Source organism: Zea mays, chromosome 9 (assembly GCF_902167145.1).
Source record: "Zea mays cultivar B73 chromosome 9, Zm-B73-REFERENCE-NAM-5.0, whole genome shotgun sequence".
Taxonomy (NCBI): domain Eukaryota; kingdom Viridiplantae; phylum Streptophyta; class Magnoliopsida; order Poales; family Poaceae; genus Zea; species Zea mays.
The window spans coordinates 22,310,558-22,336,548 of record NC_050104.1 but is presented as its reverse complement, the minus strand read 5'-3'; the positions used below and the strand labels follow the sequence as shown (position 1 = coordinate 22,336,548).

Below are 25,991 nucleotides of genomic sequence, written 5' to 3'. Positions count from 1 at the left end.
CTAGAGAGGTTGGAAAGCTCGGAATCAACAATTCACTATGTTGGAGCTAGTTTGAGCAAAAGAAGAAATATGAGTTATTGAACTAAAATGTCCAAGATCAATGACTTAGACTAGTTGGAAATTCACTAGTTATATTTGTCTAAGTCATAGGATCTTTCTTAAGTTTCGCCAAAGCAACTTGGAGAAGATAGTTCAAAGATCAACGACAAGTCAAAACTCAAGTTCTGAAATCACCAAGTGTGGACTGTTCGGATCCTTTTTGCGAACCGTCCGGTTATAAACCGCGGACCGTCCGGCTATGATTCGCGAATCGTCCGCCTGTAAACCGCGGACCGTTGTAGGGTCGAGATGGTGGACTAGAGGGGGTGAATAGTCCTTTCTAAAACTAATTATGTTGGCTAACACGAATAAATGCAGAATTAATACTATTTTGGTCTAGCCCAGACTACACCCCTCTAACTATAACAAACACCTAACTAAAGATCCTAATTGAAGAAACTAAGGTGCCAAGTTAGTGAAAGAGCTCTTCCACACAAATCTAGTTAGCAAGGCCATACAAACTTATGCAACTATAAGCACACTGAGTGCTCCTAAACATGATAGTAAGCAAAGCGCACAAAGCACAACTCACTAATTGCACTACACAAGCACAACTAGAGAGAAACAACTACTTAGCTACACAAGCTAAGCAAAATGGAATAGCTACACAAACTAACAACAAGTGAGCAACTATTTTACAACGAGTATGACTAGATATACAAGAGCAACAAATACTCACTAGCATAAGTATATGAACAAGTAAATGCAAGCTAGTGAGAAAAAGTTGCAAACCAACGAGGAGATGATGACACTTGACATAATGATTTTTTCCCGTGGTGTTGATGACTTGCCGGTCACCCTAGTCTTCATATGCAATGAGCTTCTTTATCACACTAGTTGAGCATCTCAATATCACCAAGCCACATCACCAACATGGCTTAAATAGCTCACACTAGTGTACCTATGGACTAATCACCTGTGTATTTCAACATAAACACTTATTAGTCCACCTAAGTTGTAAATCAATTACCAAAACCAAATAGGGACTCACAACCGTCCGGCTATAATTCACGGACCGTCTGCCCATGTTGATTTGGTTCAGACCCAAAGTGACAAGTTGAGCTAAAGGATTTTTAGAGTTGGCGCGGACCATTCGGGACCAAGGGCAGACCATCTGTGAGTCGTCACCAAGGGAAGACAACCGTTGATCTAGTCGTTGGTTTGCCAGACATAATCGTTGCAATGTCAAATCCGACCGTTGGAAGGTCGTTAACCGTCCGCCAGTGTAGATTTTGGCAGATGCGCCATAACAGCTATATGTGTGGTTGAGGGTTATAAAAGCCACCCCAACCAGCCCATTCACATGATTCATTGATCCATATCATACAAAAGAGTTGGGTATTCACTCCTATCTACTAGAACAACACTTATATACACATCAAAGCCTCACAAGTGCCACAAAAGAGAGATCAAGCAAGACAGAGCTACGTGTGCGTTTAGCGATAGTGCCTTGTGAGAATCATAAAGATGAAGTGTGTGCTACCTCTTTTTATAATTTGAACGTGGAGTTTTGACTCCCATTCATTGTAAAGCTAGCAAGAGCCCCTTATCTTTGTGGTGGGCCTTGCAGAGACTTCAATCTTTTGTTGACAAAGAAGAAGGAACACTCCTCGGTTTTGGTGACCGTTGGAGAGAGGTAAAGGGTTGAAAAAGACCTGTCCTTTATGGACTCCTCAGTGGGGATTAAATTCTTGGTGAACCGAACCTCGGTAAAACAAATTACCCGTGTCACTTGTGTTTATTGCTTGTGATTTGTTTGTGTTCTCCCTCTCTAAGTTCTCTTGCACTATTCTTTGTTGATATTACTTTGTGTTGCTTCAAGTTAAAATTTCATATATAGAAGCAACGCCCTGCAAGAAAGAACTTGTGTTGTTCCTCTTTTTATCTAAGCCCTCTTGCTTTATCTCCATAGATATTTTAGTTGTGTTGCTTTGTGTTAATTCTGCATTCTTTGAAAGCAACACTTTTGCAAGCAAAGGACTTAGTTTTATACTTCGATAATTGTTTATCTTGTTCTAACCACTAATCGAGGGATCAAGTTTTATGTTAAAGTTGTAAATTTTAGGTTTCGCCTATTCACCGCCTCTATGCGGCTATCACTAATTCGGTGGTCATTAGCTCCAAAACCCTCATTAGGGCTTGATTGTGAAAGAGAAATGTGCTAGATAGCCATTTCTACCTGTTTTGGTGATTAAGTGTCCAACGCACCGCATTGGACTACATATGAGTACGAGCACAGGTCCATTAAAGGCAATTTGAAGAGATCAAGTCCAAAAGAATTCAACCAGGAGACCAAAAGTGCAACTTTGGGTAAAACAACATAACCATGACATTTAAGTGTTTGAATAAGTTGCACATACCCTATGCTATGTTTCTAGCACTTCTATTTGGCTACTAACTCATTTATGCAATAAAAGTGATTTTTGGACTTGGTTTTGGCCATATTGCAAATCCTAGAGAAACTATGGCAAAGAGGTGAGTTTCCCACACTTAGTCAATTGGATTATGTGTTAAATATGTTTGTCTAAGTCGTAGGGGAACCTCCAAAGATAGCCAAAAAGGATCGAAGGACTTAGGCTCAAAAGAGACTAAGATGTGCTGGTTTTGGCCTCACCGGACCGGTCCGGTGGTGCACCGAACCGGGTTCGTGAGGGCCTAGACTTGGGCCCCATGCAGGTTGGCGCACTGGACCGATCTAGGGTGTACCGGACCACCTCCGTACGTGAATAGCGCGCTCTTGTGAATTTAAATATAAAAATCACCGGACTAGTACTGTTCACGGTCCGGTGTGTCGTCGGACCGTCTCAAATAGTCGGGCGCTAGCGCGCCAACGGCTAGCTGACGTGGCTACCAGTCTAGAGGCGCATCGGACCGGTCCGGTTCGATGGCCCCATAGTGGGCAGATTTTAGTGCGATTCTAGTGAGATCTTAGATGTCGTGTGTGGCTATCTTCTCGAGCATCTTCTCGGCATATGTACCTTGTCGGAAAAGCGACGACGATAGATGCTAACGAGTTGTGAGGGATGTTGTTCGTAACGTGGTAAAAACAGTGCACGATGACACGTAGAGACTCACAAGGCTACTACTGAATGGCATGGAGACTGGACTTGACGCCAGGCGAGAAAGTAGGTGTCCTCGAAGTTGGACATGAACTATCTATAAAACTTTTCTCAAGACTAGATAGATGCCTCATAAAGATTTATTAGCCATGACTTGGTAGGATGGATCGAAACAACAAGAATATTATTGGTCATATTTCTATTATAATTAAGTGGGAAACTCTTCTTGTGTCCTCCCTAGACCCCCCTATAGATGAGGGGATTCGAACCCACCATTTGGAATGATCTAGAGCCTTCAACCAACTGAGATAATGTTTGTTTGTGGTATAAATAGGAGATATATTCTAAATAAGGAAGATCTATCTTTGTGGTATATAACAACTGTAGTGATATATCCACGGGCGGACCTACAGGAGTGTCCAGGTGGGCCACAACACACCCTAAGCCGGCCCACCAAGACCCCGCCCTCGGTACCCTTCGGTCTTCATGCTCACGCATTTGAGAAGAAGCACGAGCAACATCCTCCTCTCTAGCCGTCGGCCACTAGGACGTCATGCCCAGCCTAGCGCCACCCATCTGCTACGTGCCCTTGCCTAGTGACGCCTTGTTGCTGCGCACCCGTGCCCAGTGCCATCATCGCTTGCTGTCGCGCCCATGGTCCGTGCCATGCCATTGCCTCGCCGAGCGCCTGTGCCCAGAAGCCGCCGCGCTGCGCGCCCAGCCGTCATAGTTCCACGCGCCCGAGCCCAGTGTCCAGCCATTGCGCTCCCATGCCCAGCCACTAGGGTAGTGTTTGGTTCGGTGTCAACGAGGGATGGGACGGGATCAACCCTGGGCTGACCCCGTCCCTTATTTTTTTGAGGGATGGCCTCATCCACCATTTTTGAAGAATATTTCTTGACCCTGACTCTGGACCCTCAAACCAAACGCGAGTCAAGTTAGAGTGATCCCATCACATCCCTCTTCATCCTTCCTCGTCCCTCCATCCAAACACTACCTAAAATAGTAGGTTTCTGCAATTTTACTACTAGACTCACCTATGGGAGGCTTATGAGTGTTTTGGTCCTCATCCACGTGATTTGTGTTTCTACTAATCTGTTGCTGGCTTGTTTTGTCGAATTGTTGATGTGTTGTGTGATTGACTGATTGAATGATGTTGCTCAATTTTGCACTATATTGCCTTTAGATTTGTGATGTAGGGGCAGCAATAAGTTGGCATGTTAGAGAAACTTGTGAGATTTCTCAGGTTCAAGGATAACATCGTGGACTAGAAAACCAAAACCAAGGTGATTGATTAGGACTAACAATGTTGGTCTAGGGCTCTAGGCAGCCAATTTATCTTACTGGAGTTTGATTGATATTCAATAAGCAAATTCTTCTGTTGGTTGCTATTAAAGTTATAAGTTAGAGTTCCTATTGAAAATTCCTGCTGGGATGCTAGATGGTGGAAAAGATAATTTTACTATAAAATTATATGTTATACATATAAAATTTTATATGAAATTTTTTCTTGTGCCACACCCTAAGTAAAAACCTAGGTCCGCCACTCGATATATCAGCAACTAACTAGTCTAAAGTCTTAAAACACGCTCAGGTTTCAGACTCTCTCCGCATTCCCGCGTACGGCATCCTCTAGCCTGCCAACACGTCCACGCACCAGTGCACCACACGGACCCGAGATTTTCTATGTCACGAATGTGAAGTATCATGGACTCGGACGCCAAATCTTTTATCCAACTCGTTTCTGGACCTCGGTCGTGCATGGTCGCTCCCGGTTCTAGAGCTCTGCCGGACATCACCGCTTCCAACCCTAGCTGTATTGGTCCCAGCCCCGCTGCACCCGCCTCCAACGCGCTCTGGAACCCTGCACAGCTGTGCCGCGGAATGTATCCCCGACCTCAGAGTTCAGGAGGTGCAGGAAGATGCCGACTGCCACATGCTCGACGACGACGGTCGTACTCCTCCTATTCTAATCAACGACGGCCTGCTTGCACTCTGCAGGGCTTCCGAAAGGTTGATCCGGACCAGTGGGATGTCAGCCCTGTTACACAAGAGGCGGCTGCGCCAATCACGGACGACAAGGATGGAGATAGTCGGGGGTCTGCCGAGGCAAGTAACTGAGCACGTCCAAGGTGTGAGAAGCGTGGCAACGACTGTATTACTGGGCCGCGTTGGTTGTGTAAGGGTTAGCTGGGCCGAGCTGCCGAGAAAGTATAAAGGATACAACTCAGGCAATTGTAAGGACATCGAATAACCAAAATAGCAAATCATTTTCACAGCTACTCCTATCTTCTTCTTCCCCACGACATCTCTTCTTCCTTTTCCTATGCCCCAGCAACTATTGTTCGTGCACTAGTCGACGGAGTTGCTAACATCTGGTATGCAGCACCACATCGGCAGCCTTGGCCACCACCTCATATTCATGTTGAGTTTGGGTGTGGCAGTGCTGCTTTACGGCCAATTCCATGGCCACCACCCACTTCGTTGGAGAGTTTGTTTACTAGAGAATTCTATTGTAGAGTGCAATTTCCTGGATTTGGTAGAACCTTGGTGTTCAATGCAGAGATTCTAAAAAGAGTTGGCCGTACATCTGAAGCCAAAGATTCACCTCGCGTGGCTCTGAAATCACCATGGGAGACACTTGGCTGCAGTCATGAGGAGGCTGCTGAATTAGCTTCATTGTTGGATGGATGTCAGCTAATGCGTGCAGCGTCAGCATCTGATCGGGTGTCTTCGCTGAAGAATTATCACCGCACACTGGGGTTATGCGACCACTGGGCTGAGAAGAGGTTTAATGGTCACAAATGTGTGCAGTTCCACGCCATCGACGAGGTCTGTGAATTTTTGTGTATGGAGGGCAGTCCAGAACAGAAACCAGACTCAAATGAACAGCTGATATTGATGCTATATTGTACAGCATGGTCAGGAGCGCATGCGGCTGGTACATTTTGTCTTCGAGGTTCGATTCAGCGGCAGATTCAGCAGCAAGACGTATTGGTACTGGGTGATCAGGCATCGTTTGTCAAGGAAATCACAACAATCGGTCCGGAGCATCTCAACTCTCGCCTGAGAAAAATGTATACAGAGGTGGAATTGATCGGTGGTAAGGTGGTGACAAGTGCACAGACCAAGACTTTGATTCAAGCTGATGGGGATGGGTTGCGTGTTAGAATGGGACCAGGCTCAATTTGTACCACACAAGAGGTTTGTGATGTCCGTTCATGGAATATGGCATCAACGGTGCTTAAAGAGGACAAGAGTGTCACTAGCATGCTCCTGGCTGACGACTTACACAAGTCTAAGTTATCAGACTCTGACCTCCAAAGGGGCATTGAGATGGTTAGAAGATCTAGGAAGCTATTAGCCTTTACTTTGCATTCGGCTCAGGTGACCTCTGATCAGTTGGAGAACAGCTGGCCCTTTCTTCATACATTCAACTTCCACCAGCTTCTTAGTAGACTGGACACTATCGCACACCCTCAGCTGCTCCAATTAGCCAAGCGTTTGATCGGCAGGAGGTTCTATGACCCGTCAGTGCACAGTGTCATGAAGCTATGGCTGTTCAAGGTCATCTCAGGCCCTGGTGACAAGCCCATGATAGTAGTCAACTACAAGGGTGAGGAGAAGCAGTTCGCTGCTGAGGAGATCTCCTCTGTGGTCCTCATCAAGATGAAGGAGATTGCAAAAGCCTATAGCGATTCCACCATCAATGACGCAGTGGTGACAGTACCATCTACTTCAATGACTCGCAGAGGCAGACCACCACGGACGACGGTGTCATTGCGGGCTTTAATGTGATGTGTCATATTCTCGGATTGGGATATATGGCGTCTAAAGCATAAGTTGAGCCATCAATCGTTGTCTACACTGTCAGCGGCTTGAGGGCAAGCCGTATTTCGAGGAGTGGGGAATGTCAGCCCTGTTACACAAGAGGCGGTTGCGCCAATCACGGACGACAAGGATGGAGATAGCCGGGGGTCTGCCGAGGCAAGTAACTGAGCACGTCCAAAGTGTGAGAAGCGTGGCAACGACTGTATTACTGGGCCGCGTTGGTTGTGTAAGGGTTAGCTGGGCCGAGCTGCCGAGAAAGTATAAAGGATACAACTCAGGCAATTGTAAGGACATCGAATAACCAAAATAGCAAATCATTTTCACAGCTACTCCTATCTTCTTCTTCCCCACGACATCTCTTCTTCCTTTTCCTACGCCCCAGCAACTATTGTTCGTGCACTAGTCGACGGAGTTGCTAACATGGGAGTTCGTGCACATGTCGTTCCTAAGCGAACAGATGTGTCTCCTGGCCCGGATCCTCCGCCGGAGCCACGGCGGCAAGTGCAAGGACGACGGCAACACAAGCAATGCTGTCGCCGAGGACACGGTGGCCATGGAGGTGGTCCAGCTGAGACAGGAGCAACGGGCCATCAGGAGCAGGTGGTCGCGATGTGGCGAAGCGTGCAGGAGAACCGGATGCTCATGTTTCTGGCTATCATTTCAAACCTGTAATTTCTGCATACTTTGTAAAGCTATAATCAAATTGACATCAATGTTGTTAGCCTTTGTTACTAATTTGCTATTATTTTGATTGCATTGTTGGTTTTGTTTTTGTTCGATAGCATCATAGTGGAACTTGTTTCAATCATGTCACAGTCAACATGTGTTTGTTCATTTCCCAATTATTGAATTGTTCATTGACTCAGTTTTGCAATCAGATACATGCTTTCCTCCTAATCTGATAGGGCGTCCGTAAGGGCGCCTCCTGTTCTAGTATATAAATATGTGGTGATGTAACCTATGATTGGCGGTCACAACATGTGTGCTTAGCCAGCACACCAATACAAAAAAAAATCATGTAATCTCATTTGATTCTCTTGGGCGTGCGTATCTACGGTGCAAATTTAACGGGCGCTTTGACAAGGGATTTCCCGATATTCTACCTGCCCAACAAAGCATGCCTTTTCTCCACAATTAATAATTAAAGGTTTGGTCTAGTAAAGTCGTAGAAAAAAAAACTAAAGACGTTTTGGTCTATTCAAGTCAAGAATTATATAAAGAAGAACTATTTCCTAAAAAAAGACGACAAATTAAAAGCGATAAAAAGAAGTAATTTCTCTTTAATCTCCTCCGATTCCCAAGCGTGTTAGGCCTCAGAATCTCATGCCGCCGTCGTTGCCACATCTGACTGGAAGCGGACCGAATAATCCAGCCGGCGCCCGTCCGAGATGACGGGCAGCGCGGGCGACTTGACCAGCGCGCGTCTGGACTGGACGCCAGTACGCCACCGCGGCCCCGCCCGACGCGGTCAGCTTTGCCGGGGGCAGTTTGGGAAGCCGTGGTAGCTTCGCGAAGCGGATGGCGTCTCGTTTTCTTCTCTCTTCTTTTTTTTCTTTTCTTCTTCTCCCTCATCCTCTCTCTCTTATTGCAGTTGCAGGGGGACGGAGGAGGACCCATGGGCGCGTTGGCCGCGGCCGGTGGCCACGTGCTCAGCGCCGTGCCGATCGATGGCAGGCCATCTTTCCGGTAGCGGTAGGGGGCCCCAACTACCTGCACCAAACCGTGCTGGAGTACTTGTATGACAGATTCACAGCAGTCTGAGGGCCTGTTCGTTTGTCCAGGATTAGGCCAGGATTCATTCCAACTTATCAAAACTTATATAAATTAGAGAAACAATCCGGCCAGGAACCGTTCCAGGCCTTCAATCCGTGAAAAACGAACAGGCCCTGATCGATCGTTCGACGGAACTTCTGCACCCCCTTCCTTTTCGCAGTCCGGGCGTCGTCTCCATCGATCGCATCTTTACTAACTATTAAGAGCCTATTGTAGACCGCCCCCGCCTCCTACGCCCGCCCGCAAGCCCGCAAATCACGCCGCGAACCGCCGCAGACTGACCCCGACTCCCTACGCCCGCCCCCAATCCAGCCGCAATCCACCCTGCGAATGCGGCGACCGTCGCGTTCCGGCCGGCCGCCCGTCCGCCCGCCGCTATGGCACTATCCACTAACCAGACACAGCGTCCAGCCAAGCTTTTGCCGCCGCCCACTTCTCTCCCACCTCCCCTCCACTCTTTTGCTTGTCGCGGGGTTAGAATCCCATGGCGCTATCGGCCGAGATCCGCTTCGGCCACCAGATCCCCTATCCCACTACGACACTGACTCCTACGAGGAGGAGGAAGAAGAGGAAGAGGAAGACGAGGAGGAGTTCGAGGGGGTGGAGGGCGGAGGAGATGGATGAGGTGACGGTTTCGTCTCCGCTGATGCTGCCGGCAACGGAGGCCAGGGGAGGGGTGTCCGTGGTCGAGATGGTGATGGGGGCGCTTCGGAGGTCGCTCATGTTGTGCAGCAGCAGCGCCGGCGCCGGCGCCGGCGTGCGCGAGCCGGAGCAGGAGGAGGACGGGGTGACTCCCCCGGGTGGTATGCAAATAGGGGGGCCAACGGATGTGCGGCACGTCTCACACGTCACCTTCGACCGCTTCATTGGCTTCCTCGACCTCCCCGCTGACCTCGAGCCCGACGTGCCTCGCCCCGTGCCGAGCGCAAGGTCAGTGTTCCAACACCTTTTACTCCCCAATTGTTTGATCTGTCTATGCGCATAGTTTCCTGCACGGGATCCGGCGGCGGCCCTGGGCAAATGGGCGGCCGAGATCAGAGACCCTAGCAAGGGCGTCCGCGTCTGGCTCGGCACTTACAGCACCGTACGACGCCGAGGCTCGCAGGATACGCGGGAAGAAAGCCAAGGTCAATTTCCGGGATGAAGCGGCGGCAGCAGGTGCTCAGAAGCCAGCCGCAACCGCAACTACTCCAACTGCTTGTGCCAGCGCAGCGAGGCTAGGTCCTCCACCGCCGAAGTTCCGTGCTGACGAGGTTTTCGGGAACATGAACGGTGGCAGCAACGATCTGTTCGCGATTATGTTCGCGTTCAGTGACAGTAGTAGTCAGGTCGTTCGTGTGGAGCCAGGTGAGGGCGCCGCCGGTTTCCTCCCCGCAGTGGAAGTGTTGGACGACGAGCCTCTGTTGCCCGGCAGTAAGAGGTCTGCGGCTAACATGCTGCTGCTCTCCGGCCAGAGCAGCGACTCGTATGGCTCTTGTGACTTGGGGTGGGACTGGGACGATGACACCATGACCTCAGACTACGCCTCAGTCTTTGCTCCTGCTGCTCCCAGTAACGTTGTGCCAGCATGGTACACGCAAGGTGGACCGGCGTCGAAGAGAACGAGGAGCAGCTATGGCTACGGTGTGGCGATGCTCCAGCAGGGAGATGGCGCGCAGGCCATGCCGGGCGGCTTTGACCCTGAGACGAACTACCAGTACCAGCTGTTGCCTTACGTCGTCGAGAGCAGCCCGTCGGACGGCGCGTCGACGCACGACATGGACTGCCTTCAAATGATGCGAGCTGGTGATGTTCCACAGGATGGGGCGAGCAGTGGTGGTGGTGGTGGTGGCGGCGGCGATATCTGGAGCCTTGACGAGCTGCTCATGGCCGCTGGCGCTTACTGAGAAAAGCTATGTGCATCGCATGTACTAGACGGTTACTTGTTGTGCCGTGAATGGAGTGTTTCTCAGTTTCGTTTTGCTTTTAAATTTTTTTATTATTCCAGGTCTCCTGCTTGTGGTGATGATGCAGGAGAGCCATGGTGGGTAGGTACTATGCTTTTGCTGCCAGTGGAACTGTAAGACAATGTTTATATAGTATCTACTATGTTGGTGCGTCGATGGTTGGTTGGAGGCGAGTTTGAGACTGATTCAGTAATTTACCTTGTGTTCTGATGCAGTCATAACTATCGGTATTCTGATATAGTAATTTACCTTATATAGTTTGAGACTGTAAGACAATGTTTATATAGTAATTTACCTTATATAGTATCTACTATTTTAATTTTGTGTTCTGATGCAGTTATAACTATCGGTATTGAGCCTTGTGTGGAGCAGAAACTTGTAACATAATATGCATAATTTGAGGATTATATGATTTCTGTGTAGTTGCCTTTTTACTTCTGTATTTCGACATCATTCCATTTTTTTTGTTGTTGCAAATCATTTGATTCCTTGAAACAGAAATAAATACACAATACATGCTAATGAAAATTTGGCAATACATGTTTTGCTTTGTAAATTTTGATGTAGTCATTGCAAATCATTTGGCATGTATTGGACGATATCTGTTTGCATTCCTGATCTTCTCAACTACCAGGTGAAAGCATACCTCGATCGCAAGTCACTGGCAAATTCTCTGAACGACATAAAGACCGTAGTTATGCAACTTCACGACCTCATCAGTGTTATAGACTTATAGTCATCATTGTTACACTACTATTTATGGGCATTGCGACAACCAAGATTCTTGTTGTCATCTCGTCCCAGCTTCTGGTTGCGGGATTCATATTTGGGAATGCATGCAAGACTGTATTTGAGGCCCTTATATTTGTATTCATCATGCATCCATTTGAGGTTGCTAACCGCTGTGTTATCGACGAAACACAGGTAACTTCTACATCACTCTTTCTGGTACCAGTTTCCATTGATTTCCCATGTTACCGACATGAATGTACTCTGATGATAGATGATCGTCGAGGAAATTAATATATTAACCACTGTTCTCTTCAAGAATGACAACCAGTTTAGGCAGCTTTGAGGTCCAAAATTAAAGGGTAATTCTCAAACCTAACCTGCATTCATATTTAATTTCAGTTTTGTAAAATTATCGAAAGAAACTATGCCAGCCAATTTAGGCAGCTTGTATTTTATTTATTAAAAAGGAATAAGATTACAAGGGGCTAAAAAACCCTTGCAGAATATTTACAAGAAAGGGGAGCGGGGGAGAGAGAATACAATTCAAATATGTCCACAAAACTGGAAGCTGGAGAGGGAGAGGCAGAAGGAGGAGAGGGAGACTGAATAATATTACAAAGAGGTTGGTGATAGTTAGTCTTATAGTATGAGGTAGCCGAAGTTGCAAGTGGCACCAGCAACGAATAAGTTATCTTAGTATAATCACATGTTTATGAAGAATACACATTATCAATTGTCACCGGTTCCCTTTACTTTCAGGTACCTGGAGAGCAAACCAACGCATTGGCACCCTACCCACACTGTAAATCTCAAGGACATCTTGGATGTGAACAAGATTAACATGTCTCTCTCAGTCCAGCACACCATGAACTTTCAAAACATCCGGGAGAAGAACATCAGGAGGTCTGAGCTCGTTATGGAGTTGAAGAAAATATTCGAGGAGATGTCCATTCGGTACCACCTTCTACCCCAGAAAGTTGAACTCACCTACGTCGACTCGAACCCACTGCCCATGGGTCCTTCTCATACAAGATAGAAGATGGGTGAAGACTTTTAAGTCTCATACTGACAACTTGATCCGTTTCATGGGATCTGACAACTGATGGCTAGCTGTGCAGTCTGTTCTGAAGTTACTAAAACTCTGCATAGTAGATATTAGCTCGTAGAATAATTTGTCAGATAATGCATTTGTAAGCGGTGATGGTACTGGTGATCAATGCTTTGGGATTGGCCATTACACCATTTGATTATCTACACCGTTTGGTGCATCACAATCGAAAATGTTGCGAAATAGCCACTACTAAAGAAATTCAGCTGGGAGATTGAAGTGGGCCTGTCGAAATGTTATTCTTCACAATAGTACCATGTAATTCAGCTGTGAGACTGGTAGTCACTCTTGTGCATATTTTTTGTTGGCAAAAATCTACTTCATGTCCGGTGTTCAAGAGGTTCCTGAGCTTCAAGAAGAAGCATAGGGGGAGGGAGGTCACTGTAATCGACTGCATGTCGCCGCCCGTGCCCTGGCCAGCCGACGACGCCAGCGGCAGGTGGCAGCCTGCTAGCTGGTGGGTCGGGCAAACACATGATGGGCTTCTCTGATGTTGCCTCTGATGATATGGACCATAGCTACACGATATCTCCACAAGATACTCCTTCTCAATTTCTTCGTGTCATTTGACATTAGTTATCGTGATATTATATATTCCCGTTGCAACGCACGGGCATTCACCTAGTTGACGATGAAGAATGGAATGTCGCGGCGGCTCAGCTCATCATCCACTGACTTGGCATGGTCGGGTCGTATGTATCCTGCTGCCGCCCGCGCGCCAGCCTGAGCCAAGTCCAATCGGTTCCGGCCCATGGGATTGATAGAAAAATCGATGCCAAGTCAATTGGAAACACTGCTGCGTGCAGTGCTGCCCGTCCACGACGTCTCCTTTACTAGCAACCACGACCAAAAGGAAGAACACACAGGAGAGCAGAGCACTTGGTGGCAACAAGAGGAGAGGAGAGGAGAGGAGGACGCATGCATCAGCTAGCTAGGAAATGCCAAACGCCTGTCTCGTCAGTGGTCAGTGTCATTGTCGAAGACGAATGGACAAGAGCCCCGTGAGTTGCTCCGCTGGGGGTACGTAGTAGTCTGGGCAGGCATGGCGTCGGCGTCGTCGGGCACTGGGCGGTGGTAGGTGGCCGAAGTTGCGGTGCTGCTGGCAGGCATCGTATGGAGCCACGTTCAATGCGCGATCGGTATGGAACGGAACACTGTGCTGCCTGTACAAGTACAACTGGTATGCTGTGACAGCATGGGAGTCAAGTGGCAATGGTGGTAGGGATGGGGGAGGCGGCAGAGGAGGGGCTGGAGGGCATTGTCATTGTCGCAGCCGCCTCTGCTCTGCTCGTCTGCAGTTCCGAGGACGAATCTTGTCTGCTCTGCCTCTCTGCCCCTGCTCTCGCATTCGGATATGCAGCCCAGCAGGCCCAGGAGGAGGCCTTCTTTGGTTTGTCGCCCAACACTCGAGAGCAAGCAGTGAACCAAAGAAGCCCATAACGTAGATATCAAACCGATGTAACCTGCTAACAGCGGCCGATTGCTCACTCGTTCCTAATCCAGCGAACGAAACGACCGAACAAACACTCTCCGCTAAGAATGCATAGTTAGCATGCATTGCTCACCACGTACGGCCTTGTTCGGTTATTCCCAATACATATGGATTGGATGAGATTGGAAAAAATTCTTAGGGCTTGTTCGGTTAGCTCTCAATCCATGTGGATTGAGTAGGATTGGATGGGTTTGAATCCCAAACAAGTCAAATCTCTTCTCAATTTTTTCCAATCCCATCCAATCCATGTGTATTGGGAATAACCGAACAAGCCCTTAAGAAGTTTGACTTGTTTGGGATTCAAACCCATCCAATCACACTCAATCCACATGGATTGAGAGCTAACCGAACAAGCCCTACGTTGGTCAATACTGGACCGCTGGACCATGTCGATGCCGACGAAAGGAAGCAGGCACGTCGTCCGGTCACGGTCAGCAACGGACGGAGAAGAGAATCCTTTTAGGGCTGATTTGGTAATCCGGGATCCCGGGAGGATCGGAGGGGATTGAGGGGGAAATTAGTTCATTTCCCTCTCAATCCCCTCCAATCCTCCCGGGATCCCCTTGTCACCAAATCAACCCTTACAGCTGCAATGACAGGGAATCCGTGTTCTGCTACCTCTAGACCATCTCCAGCAGATCGAGTAAACGGTCGTGTAAAATACTGTTTTGTATTGTAGATTACGCTGCTTATAGAGTAGAGTTTAAAATAGGTGGTGAGATAGAGAGTGCTGGAGATAGTCTATTCTAGCTCTACGCAGCCTCATGAGTCATGAGTGAGTCTTTTCTCTCATCTCTTAGTCACTAAGCAAAACATTCATCCATACGAGGTGACGACAACGGCTCTATATCTCTTGGGAGATATCATCTGACCATGTCAAGCCCGCAAGCAGTCAATAAATACGGCCTCGCCTCTGCATCCATTGCAGTGCACAAGGCAGGCAGGGTCAGGGAAGAGAAGTGAAGCAGAAGCAGAGGTCGGTGAAACATCTGCTGCTCCGTGAACGTACCTGAAGAAGAAGAGGAAGGGGAAGCCAGCCAGCCAGCCAGCCAGGATGTACAACGCGCCGCCGCCGCGGCCGCAGGACATGTCCTACTACGAGCACTGCCAGAAGAGGCACGAGGAGAAGGGCTGCCTCTATGCCTGGTGAGTCAGGGCTCCGTGCGTCTCAGACAGAACTCCATCAGATGCCTACACTTCTTTTCTTTTCTTTCTGCCGAACTAACTCCTGCTGTGTTGCTCAACCCGTACGTGTGTGGTGTGGCAGCATCTTCACGGCGCTGTGCTGCTTCTGCTGCTACGAGACCTGCGAGTGCTGCCTCGACTGCCTCTGCTGCTGCTGCGACTAGCCCGGCTCCAGCTCAGAGGACGATCGAGACGCAGATGGAGATCGCCTCCGCCACTTCTACCTTACCCTAGTGACGATGATGATGATGATGATGATTCAGTTTCAGTAGCCTGTCTCCTTTTAGTCTGGTTGTGGCAAACCTAATAAAGCATGCATGTCGTAGCGCCATGATTTCAGTTGAACCACCACACCCTTTTGTCATTGCTATTGTTATCACCCGATTTCCGATTCCAAACACAAGGCATTCGTTCGCGTAGTTTACCTGTCACTGCTGCTACCGATCCGACACAATCTATTCTTCGTGTCCTTCGTTTTGTCTGTGATGACAGCAGAATTCAGGGTCCTGGGGAACCCTGTTCGAGTGTCATAGGGCCGGGCACAATTTAATCTTTTCATGTCTGAATCATCTGTCACCAGTAGCGTCTGGTCTGCTGCTCCAGATCGTGCCACGGGCATAGCCATCTAGCGAAAGCGCCATGGCTTCGAAGCCCAAGTTGGATCGCTACCTACCAGCTCCCAGAGCTTCTAAAGCTGCATTGCTGCACATCTTCAGATTGGATGCTGACTAGTGGTTTCCCTGTAGCAATATCCAAGGGCAGTGGTGAAAATCAAGCATGCAGCTTATCTTTGCGTGTATGGCATTCGAGTGATAAGCATGTCTCTGGTTCCTCCAGCAGGATTTGACCCGACGTATCCAAAGGATGCCTATTCAGTGGATGGAAACAAGGGATCAGACTCTTGAAAGCTGCGCACCCAGCAACATGACAGAAAATATTAAATATTTGCTTTTAGATGAGGTGACAAAAGGGAAGACAACTGGACCGTTTGCCACCCTCTGTGGGCCAGGATAGTTAATGTTGACATTGACATACAATATAAGTATAGTGTGTTGAGGTATATTTGTATAGTCTATCTATAACCAGGCTAACTATAGATAGTTTAGATTCTCCTAGCTGTTGTAATCGTGTTCGTATCTGTAGCCTGTAACTTGTGTGCCAAGTTTGGCCTGATATATAAACAATCGGCAACATCCTGGGAGAGGCAATGCCTTCCGCATAACTCTGATATCGTTACATAGTGGATGCAAGAACATCGCATAAACTAGCTAAAGCTAGGATGTTTTTTTTTGTTTTATCTAGTTTGTGAGGGACTGGGTGCTTTATAGCAGCATTCCTAGCCAATAAAGATCGACCTTTTGCTAATAATGTGATAGCGACAGCCTCTAATTGTCATATCAGTTCAGTGGCATGGCACGACTCTGACCTGGACTTAAGTAAAACAGAAGAAAAGAAAACCTTTGCATAAAACCTCCATGTAACCTGATACCTGATATCTCATGGTGCATGAGCATGAGTCTCAATACTAGTATTATGTTTCCTCATGTACTAGTTTTCCAAGAAAAAGTTTTTTGTGCCATGAGATAGCACTACAAACCTATGCATGTTCTGAATTCAATTTCCATTAATGCTACTATTGGAGGTTACTCAGTAGCTGGGGAAAAAAGCACAAAAAAACTAAACAGTGCCCCGGTTTCCTGAGCTGGAGTATGTGATCAAGATATATACATGTCAGGTGCACTGCATAAAAATACTGAGTCTGAATCATTACCTCATGATGATAACTAGGGTGTATCTGTAGCTCATGCCACCGGAATATTAGGCTCACCAAGGTTCACAAAAGACTCTGCACGCATCATGCGTAGAGTGATAGTATGCCAAGAGATGAGATGGCCCATAAAGTTTGTAACATATGTTAGCCTATCATCCTGAAAAGTTGAGAAACAAAGAACCACATATGTTTCCTGCTAAGTTATAACCAAGTTGTCAAAATTCAAAAGTAGGTGTTAAGCACAAAAGAGAGAGAACTGGAGCACACCTTGTAGTCTAAGTAGTAAGCATGCTGGAGAGAAAAGAAGTGTTAACATTTGGCACAAAAAAAGAATCTACAACTCAGAATCCATGTCCTTACCTACCATAAGTCTAGGTTGATGATTGGCTGCAATTAGAAAATATGGGATGTCATTGCAAAGTTTGTACTCTAAACATTGTAGAAAACACATGAAGGGAAAAAAGGAGACTAGTAAACATACGATATCACCAAAAGCAAGTGGGAAGATAGCATTTTGTGTATGAACCACTGAAAGCTTTGTCTCATTTCTCTTCACTGCAACAAATATTCAGCAGAATATAAACTAAACTTAGAAATTAGCTTTAGAAAGAGCAATTCAGGAAATCGGTAGCCTGTACTTCAGAGAAAATAGAAAGAAACTTACAGACAAGCCAAACCCAACCAGACCCCAATAGTTGTAAGGCTGAGCGGATAAACTCTTCCCTAAAATTAGTAAACGAGCCAAAATCCTTTTCAATCTGCTGCAGCACACCTCCCTCAGGTAAGCCACCACCTTCTGGTTGCATCGATTCCCAGAAGAAGTGATGGTTCCAGACCTGCATGACAGAAAACACAAGCTTGGAACTCCAAAAACCATCCTACTATTGCCGAAAGCACAAATTGCAGTTTTTTTTGAAAGAAAACATATGACAGACAGAAGATGATCAGTGCAAGCAAAATAGAATGGACGGAGTATGTAAACAAGTTACCTGTGCTGCATTGTTATATTCTGGTAATGGATTGCCATTGTTGTAGGCTTCTTTTATCAGATCCTCCAGCGTATATCCATACAGAGGGCTGGTAGCCAGCTGCTTATTCAAGCCATCCACGTAATCTTGATGGTGCTTACCCCAGTGAAGTTCAACTGTCCTCTTGCTCATGTAAGGTTCCAGAGCATCCTGAGCATTGTACCAGAAAACAAAGGTAAACAAAGTTAAAATTTGGATATTCCTTTAATGACAGCACGTGAATCTTTTGAGATTGACGTCAACAAGCTTACAACCAGTTTATATGGTGGAGTTGTGAGACTGTAATAGGACACAACTTTCAAAAGTCTTCGAGATAGGCCACCCTGCCGCTGTATTTTGTGCAATAAACATCAGGCGCAAACAGCACACAACCTCAAAACACATGTCTGCACAGCAATTTCATTGATTCCAACATGCTTTAAAAATTAAAATATGTGAGGATGACAGCAGAAGCTCAAACAAACTGGGCCTTACTAAACAGGAAATCAGTTGACTTCAATTGAATGCCCAAGTATGATCATTGAATAATGAAAAGTAGTACAGTTTAGCCTCTTAAAAAGGTAAGGTCATCTGTGCAATTTAGTCCCTTAAGAAGGTAAGGTCACCCAACTGCGCAATCAAAATGCCGTCGATTTCCATGTGACATAAGTGAGAGATTGAATTTATATGCATGTGAAACACACATAGACACACGCGAATCCTCTTATGCTAGAGCTGTAGAGCATTATAATGGCTAGGCAGTCCGGAACACAGCAGTGAACGGAAGAGACCCGGACCGCTCCATGCTTGCGGCTTGCCACTCTGCCAGTCGCAGCGCAGCGCCATGGCGGGCAACGTACTGGGTCCTGGGTGAGGCACACGGGGCATCACCCGCAGAAGGCGTGGGCGCGTGGCTCCGCCTCTCGCACAATCGAAACAAACATGAATGCAGCGAGAAGGGAGTAGAAGAAGGGTTCAGTAGAGGGTCCCACGGGGCTCACCGAGCGCAGCTGCCTCTGCTGAAGCTTCACACCCGCCGGCGGTGGAGGTGGAGAGCCGAAGCCGCCATTTTTCTCTGCGCCGCGCTATCCAAATCCACCCCGCGGAAGGAGGCTGGCCAAACCGCCGAAGCCGGAATTTCACCGCAAGTTTGCAGATCAGCCCAAAGCATTTCCAAAAAAGACCCCTGTTGGGTCGAGACTTCTAATATAGATCCTGTGTTTTTTCAGAAAGACACCTAGCTTCGATCGCTGATGGCAATCACGGCCTATATATTTTCCAAAAGAAATCCTAATTCGGGTCGTGACTCGGGAGTAATAATAGCCGCAGTTTCGCAGATTAGCCCCCACTCAGGGAAAAGTCGCCGCAATTTGACTACAGTTGGACGCACTAACGAAAGCAAACTCTATGCTATATTAGGACACAGAAAAGATCAAAATCTCGCGTTCGGATCAGCCTCTCTGTCATGTCGCCAATACAGCGCAGCGCTCCGCATCCACCCAAATCGGAGTAGGGTCGTCAGTACAGCGCGACGCCCTGCCAGTAGCCGCCGCAACCGGCCGCCGGTCCCGCGCGAGGGGAGGAGGAGATCACTGCGGCGGCGTCTTCTGCCGGTTTGAGGTAGCTGCGGTCATTTCCGTTCGCGCTTAAGCTAATTGGAGTTGTTAATTTGGAGGGGAAGAAGATTCAGCTGGCTTACTCCGGTTCGGGTTTTCTTCTTCTTATAAGTGGATCGTCAAATTTCAGGATTCGGGGCATCACTGCAGCAGCTGGCGCCAGGCTCCAGCATGGACACGGCGTTTCTGAGTCCTCCGCTTGCCCGTAATCTGGTTTATGACGAGTTTGCCGTTCTTCACCCCACTAGCTACCCTTTTCATACTCTTCGGTATTTGAGATGCAATCCAATGTATTCGAGACCGCTGCTAACAATAGCACCAGCCTCACCATCAAGGGTATGCTCTTCCCGAAGTTGTTTCGCATATATCGTTAGATATACATTAACGCCTGGAGCAAATTCCAAGGCCTGTGATCTGATACCACAACTCTTGTGCAGGGCTTGATTCAGAGAGTGGCCGCACTACCTGATGTTGATGATTTCTTCTGGGAGAAGGATCCTACTCCAATACTTGACACAATTGATGCACCCATTCATTTGAAAAATCTATCTAGTAAGGTCGTCAGAGTCATACTCTATGGACTTCCATTCTCGTAGCGATAATGCATATGATTTGAGAAAATTTTGACGCTTGTATACCTAAACAAAAACAGGAGCTCAAGCAGTTAGCCGATGAAGTTCGTTCAGAAATAGCTTTCATAATGTCCAGAAAATGCCAACCGTGTGGTGCTGATCGCTCAGTTGTGGAGCTGACAATTGCTATACATTATGTGTTCAATGCCCCAATGGATAAGATACTATGGGATGCTGGTCAACATGTAAGACATCTCTCTGTTACTGTTGTTTTGTTTTTCTCAGATCTGTTATCTGCAACCCTTTTCCGCTCAATAGTTTTCTTGCAACAGGCATATGCGCACAAGATTCTCACAGGAAGGCGCTCTCTCTTCCATACTATTACACAGAAAAATGGCCTTTCTGGGTTCACGTCGCGTTTTGAGAGCGAGTATGATCCCTTTGGTGCTGGACATGGATGCAATAGTCTATCCGCTGGCCTTGGTACTGCCCTTATTTGTTCATTACTGTCTTGCATGGCAAATTGAACTGTTCTCTGCAACTGGAATGGAATTGAAATGATGCTCGGAGTTATTTCTTAGTGATATTTTTCACCTATATGATTTTTTATTACTTCAATAAAGTTGGATTTAGTTTCCAAATCCAATTATTTATGCGGCGCTAAGAGATTTTATTTTTAAGGATAGATCCTAATCTAAATTGTTCTGCTCAGTACTTTCAGTTTCTATTCTTTATTTTCATATGAAATTGCATGGAATCCTCACAGTAAACGATGCTTACAGCCCACAGATTAATCATCGCAAAACTTTACACATCATGATAAAATCCAAGCTCTATTCAGTATTTCTTGAATCTTGCTTCTTTTATAGCCTTGTAAAGTTTCATTTCGTTTCTTTAGTTTTTGAGTTACTTCTTATCAGGGATGGCGGTTGCAAGGGATATAAATGGGAGAAAAAATCGAATAGTGACAGTTATAAGTAATTGGACAACCATGGCTGGCCAGGTGTACGAGGCAATGGGTCATGCTGGCTTCCTCGATTCCAACATGGTGGTTATTCTAAATGATAGCTGTCATACCTTGCTTCCTAAAGCAGATGGCGGGGCAAAGATGTCAGTCAATGCCTTTTCTAGTGCTCTAAGCAAGATTCAATCCAGCAAAGGATTTAGGAGGTTTAGAGAGGCTGCTAAGGTAAATGTTTATATCCTTTGAAAATGTATTGTGAACACAGAACTGGACCTTTTATAATGCATGTAATTGTGTAGCTCTGATTTCTTTACATAGAAAAACAACTTTGTCCTTGTCACTTTGAGATTTATGGTGCAGTCTTATGCTATATGAACCATTTTAATATTCGATTTTTTCTTCCTAGGGACTTGCCAAATGGTTTGGCAAAGGAATGCACGAATTTGCTGCCAAAGTTGATGAGTATGCTCGTGGTATGATAGGTCCTCATGGTGCAACTCTTTTTGAAGAACTTGGATTATATTATATTGGTCCTATTGATGGACGTAACATTGATGATCTCATCTGTGTACTTAAGGAAGTTGCGAGCTTAGATTCAACTGGCCCAGTACTTGTACATGTAATTACTGGGACTGAAAATGACACTGGTGGAATTATTGGAAGTGAAATAAATGCAGTTGAGGAAGGTTTGTAATGTAGATTGCTATCAAAATTTGCATGGTGTTTTACTTTTCTTTTGCTGAACTAGGACTCTAGGAGGCATGCCTAGTGTTTTTTTTTTTTTTGCTCTCTTGCTCTGTTACCTCTGCACTGGGGTTCCTCATCTAGGGGAGGAAGAACCATGGCAATATGACTACATGAGGGAGTGTCAGTGCTCATGGCAAACAAACTTCTTTAAAAATATGTATATGTCATTATTAGCATCTGTGCGATCAATTTCACAACTTTTACAGGTCTGTTTAAGTTTCCACATTCTAATAAGTACACTAAGAGTCTACGGTTACTAATGTACTGCTGCTTTTGCAGTCGTGTTACATTATTGTCCTCTTAGAACCATTACTAGCTGTATTTTTCTCGCGTGCAGAAGAACCGCGCCTCATTATATTAAGATAGGAGAAAAAAGGTCTAATATAGACCAAAACAGATACAAAGACTGAGGCCTATATATTGAATGAGTACTTTATGGATTAACCTTATTTTTTACTGACAACAGGGCCTTCAAACTCAAGCCCTGATCTTCTAAAGTTTTTAGGAACTGGACTTTCTAGGACATATAATGACTGCTTTGTAGAAGCACTAACAGCAGAAGCAGAGAATGACAAGCGCATTGTGGTAGTTCATGGCGGCATGGGAATCGATCGATCACTCCGCTTATTCCAGTCCAGGTTCCCAGACAGATTTTTTGACTTGGGCATCGCTGAGCAACATGCTGTTACCTTTTCTGCTGGTTTGGCATGCGGAGGTCTAAAGCCTTTCTGCATAATTCCATCCACATTTCTTCAGCGAGCATATGATCAGGTGCCAATACATAATGCTGCTAAATTAGTGTGTGCATAATCTTCCTGTGCTTCATCAAATCTGCAAGGCTGCTTTACTTTTATGTACATTAAATTTCATAAAGCTCACATCTATGGCAGATAATTGAAGATGTGGACATGCAAAAGATACCAGTTCGATTTGCTATCACAAATGCTGGTCTGGTAGGATCTGAGGGTCCAACTAATTCAGGACCATTTGATATTACATTCATGTCATGCTTGCCAAACATGATTGTCATGTCACCATCTAATGAGGATGAACTTATTGACATGGTGGCAACAGCTGCAATGATTGAGGACAGACCTATTTGCTTCCGCTATCCTAGGGGTGCCATTGTTGGGACTAGTGGAAGTGTAACATATGGGAATCCATTTGAGGTAGGCCCCCTTGAACATATTTTGCTCTAAGTCAACATTACGTTCAAATAGTACAGCCCAAACATTTCAAGCACATCTACCATATTGCTGGACTGCACAGTGCACACAAAGATGTCTAAGAATCTCATGTTCTTATTTCAACATTCAATTTATCACCGGGAGATAGCAGACAGTGTACCACTTATTGAATATATTGCTCTATGTATTTCTTACCATTACAAAAATATAAAGCAATCTATTGTTTTGAAAACAAGAAAGATGAGCTTTGTCATCTGGAAAGTATATAAGTGTTCCTTTTATCTTGTCACTTATGACCTGTCACTATATTATGAGATATTCTGAAGTGTAGGCAGGTTGTAAATGTTCCCCGTTCCCTTTTTCAGATTGGTAAAGGAGAGATTCTTGTCGAGGGAAAAGAGATAGCTTTTCTTGGCTATGGCGAGGTGGTCCAGAGATGCTTGATTGCTCGATCTCTTTTATCCAACTTTGGCATTCAGGCGACAGTTGCAAATGCGAGGTTTTGCAAGCCGCTTGACATCGACCTAATCAGAACGCTGTGCCAGCAGCATAGTTTTCTTATCACAGTGGAAGAAGGAACGGTTGGTGGCTTTGGATCACATGTCTCACAGTTTATTTCTCTCGATGGTCTACTTGACGGTCGAACAAAGGTACCTTGCCCACTTTGCAATGCTGTTTGTGACCCCTATCCAGCACGAAGCTGTTTCTGCGAATCTTGCAATGGAGGCACGAGCCCCATGCTTCGCAGCTAACACTTTCCAGTGCTCTTGATGTGATAGTTGTTAGCAATTTCAGGCCGTGTTTACTTGTCTACTGACTTTTCTTGTTTCTACATGCTGATCTCAAGGTTCCCGTTTCTTTGTAACTCTGCAGTGGCGACCCATTGTGCTGCCAGACAGGTACATTGAGCATGCATCGCTCGCAGAGCAACTTGACCTGGCTGGCCTAACTGCTCATCACATAGCTGCAACTGCATTGACCCTCCTAGGGCGTCATCGTGATGCCCTTCTGTTGATGAAGTAGGGGAAGGAACCACCAAGAAGAATGGAATTGGATAGATAAAAGGCAATATGTGCAAAAGTTGATTCGGAGGACGCTCATCATGCTGTTTTACGATTGTGTTGTCTGGATAGAACTGAAGCGTGCCGTGGGAGGTGGCCAAATGCACAAATCCCAAAGAGGGACGACAAAGCCTATAGCACCATAGATTAATAGTCACGGTGTATATACTAAAAAGAATTTACAGAGCACCGATGTAACGTTGTTACTGTGCATGTTAATACTGAAATTGTGGTACGACGCCAACTAGGAGAATGAGCTGGAGCTGACATGTTTCAGTTAATGTAATAAAGCTACTTAGTTTTGTATGTACCAATTCATTCCTTAATATTGGAATTCATAACCCTAGCGTTCACCTCATTCGGTCGTCTCTCAGTAGTTTCAGAGTTCAGTTCAGTTTTCGGTGTCGAAACTTTTAGTTTCTGTCACACTTTTTTATTTCAGTTAGGAGCAAAGGGATGTGCAGCGCTTTGACCACGAGGTGTGGGATGACACAGCCACCTCTCAATGTGTGCGTACTTGTAGGGCGTCGATCACCACTTTGTTTTAGCCAGTTTGGTTAAATACAATTTCAGTTAGGAGCAAAGGGATGTGCAGCGCTTTGACCACGAGGTGTGGGACGACACAGCCACCTCTCAATGTGTGCGTACTTGTAGGGCGTCGATCACCACTTTGTTTTAGCCAGTTTGGTTAAATACAATTGAAAAAAAATGCAGACTGTTCTTCGACTGCTGTGTTTCGCTCTCAACCATTCTTCGACTCTCACCGGCCATGAGACGTCACTCTCATCTCCAACACTTAAATAAAATGAGTGGAAGTGTGATTACTCCGAGTGTGGCCGACAAGCAACAGTGCCCAACTGAATACATTTAAAGACATGACTGACCTCAAAACTTCAAAATATAATCTTTTTCTCCCTCCCACCAAACAAACAGTATCAACAACGAAAGAAAAGACTAATGATAGAATCTAGTAACAAAGGTAAATCAGATGTGAAACCCAGAAAGAAACATATGCAAAATTAAAACACGTTAGGCGCAATTTTTCACAAAGGAAAATGAGTGGTAGAACAGGGCAAAAATGAAAAAAGATGGTGGTTTGCTTAGTGAGGTTCTGGGCCTGTGTTGGGTTCAAAGTGCAGCGGCTCTTGTTATCCTCCCACCGTTGGAAGTGGACAGTGTTCGCTGCTCTGTGAAGCCAGCCTCACGCCATTCCTGCCACTCCAGGTCTGCAGAGACGCTAGAGCCCCGCCAGACACTACCAACTTGGGATGGGCAAGCCGGCCAGTGTCACAACGAGCCCAGACCCAGAAACATTCGCAAAGCATCCGCGCCACCTTAATGCCCCCGCTCGGGTAACAAGCTCTAGCTACAGAACTCGGCGAGACCAGGCGGTCGCGAAGAATATTTAAGCTGGTACGAACAGACTGAGACTGCCGAGGTGGTGCTAAATGACAGGTCACGTGGGAGGGAACAGTGTCTCGGAGGAGTGGGCTTCGTTGCTTCTCTCGACGAAATAAATACTTTTAGTCGGCCCAGAACACTTTGCCTTGGCACGTTTTGTCATTTTCCGTCACACAAGCCGGATGGAAACTGACCTCAAAACTTCAAAATATAATCTTTTTCTCTCTCCCACCAACAAACAGTAGCCGAATTTTTTCACAAAGAAAAATGAGTTGTCCGAACAGGGGCAAAAATAAAAAAGATGGTGGTTTGCTAAGAGAGGATCTGGGTCTGTGTTGGGCTCAAAGTGCAGCGGCTTGTTATCCTCCCACCGTTGGAAGTGGGCAGTGATCGCTGCTCTGTGAAGCCAGCCTTACGCCATTCCTGCCGCTGTAGGTCTG

General features: G+C 46.3%; 2 protein-coding genes and 1 pseudogene across 7 annotated transcripts; 2 read left to right on the top strand and 1 right to left on the bottom strand.

Moving 5' to 3' along the window:
- The first annotated feature begins 9,003 nt into the window (after positions 1-9,003).
- Positions 9,004-12,774, top strand: LOC100192617 (LOC103639077-like pseudogene; annotated as a pseudogene). The gene is made up of 4 exons (NR_144528.1): positions 9,004-9,692; positions 10,750-10,793; positions 11,343-11,632; positions 12,200-12,774. The product of NR_144528.1 is annotated as a protein-like pseudogene (transcript).
- A 2,348-nt stretch (positions 12,775-15,122) lies between these two features.
- On the bottom strand, positions 15,123-19,099 carry LOC100384855 (Superoxide dismutase [Fe] 3 chloroplastic). The gene is made up of 9 exons (NM_001366879.1): positions 19,005-19,099; positions 18,279-18,353; positions 17,986-18,174; positions 17,661-17,832; positions 17,478-17,551; positions 17,361-17,383; positions 17,264-17,287; positions 16,997-17,153; positions 15,123-16,093 (listed from the first exon to the last, which is right to left on the bottom strand). The coding sequence occupies exons 3-7, from the start codon at positions 18,154-18,156 to the stop codon at positions 17,272-17,274; spliced, it is 456 nt and encodes a 151-aa protein (NP_001353808.1). The 5' UTR covers positions 18,157-18,174; positions 18,279-18,353; positions 19,005-19,099; the 3' UTR covers positions 15,123-16,093; positions 16,997-17,153; positions 17,264-17,271.
- A 206-nt stretch (positions 19,100-19,305) lies between these two features.
- Positions 19,306-24,508, top strand: LOC100384006 (uncharacterized). 5 transcript variants are annotated; one of them, XM_008660687.4, is made up of 11 exons: positions 19,306-19,623; positions 19,750-19,955; positions 20,057-20,171; positions 20,272-20,436; positions 20,524-20,674; positions 21,112-21,380; positions 21,562-21,841; positions 22,369-22,673; positions 22,793-23,071; positions 23,455-23,739; positions 23,963-24,508. In XM_008660687.4, exons 4-11 carry the CDS (start codon positions 20,320-20,322, stop codon positions 24,110-24,112), a joined length of 1,836 nt encoding a protein of 611 aa, XP_008658909.1. In that variant the 5' UTR covers positions 19,306-19,623; positions 19,750-19,955; positions 20,057-20,171; positions 20,272-20,319; the 3' UTR covers positions 24,113-24,508. The 5 variants fall into 5 exon arrangements, with proteins under 5 accessions (XP_008658909.1, XP_035818258.1, XP_035818260.1 ...); XM_035962365.1 differs by having other exon boundaries at positions 21,090-21,380; XM_035962367.1 differs by having other exon boundaries at positions 19,732-19,955.
- Positions 24,509-25,991: the final 1,483 nt, after the last annotated feature.

What these genes read in the sequence shown, in the direction of transcription:
- LOC100384006 (NM_001176617.2), top strand. Translation starts at nt 19,791, where the DNA reads ATGGACACGGCGTTTCTGAGTCCTCCGCTTGCCCGTAATCTGGTTTAT. An exon ending in CACCAGCCTCACCATCAAGG is followed by an intron (nt 19,956 to 20,056) that starts GTATGCTCTTCC and finishes ACTCTTGTGCAG; the next exon opens with GGCTTGATTCAGAGAGTGGC. An exon ending in TGAAAAATCTATCTAGTAAG is followed by an intron (nt 20,177 to 20,271) that starts GTCGTCAGAGTC and finishes AAACAAAAACAG; the next exon opens with GAGCTCAAGCAGTTAGCCGA.
- LOC100384855 (NM_001366879.1), bottom strand. Translation starts at nt 18,156, where the DNA reads ATGAGCAAGAGGACAGTTGAACTTCACTGGGGTAAGCACCATCAAGAT. An exon ending in TGGTTGGGTTTGGCTTGTCT is followed by an intron (nt 17,552 to 17,660) that starts GTAAGTTTCTTT and finishes TATTTGTTGCAG; the next exon opens with TGAAGAGAAATGAGACAAAG. An exon ending in CACTTGCTTTTGGTGATATC is followed by an intron (nt 17,384 to 17,477) that starts GTATGTTTACTA and finishes TTCTAATTGCAG; the next exon opens with CCAATCATCAACCTAGACTT.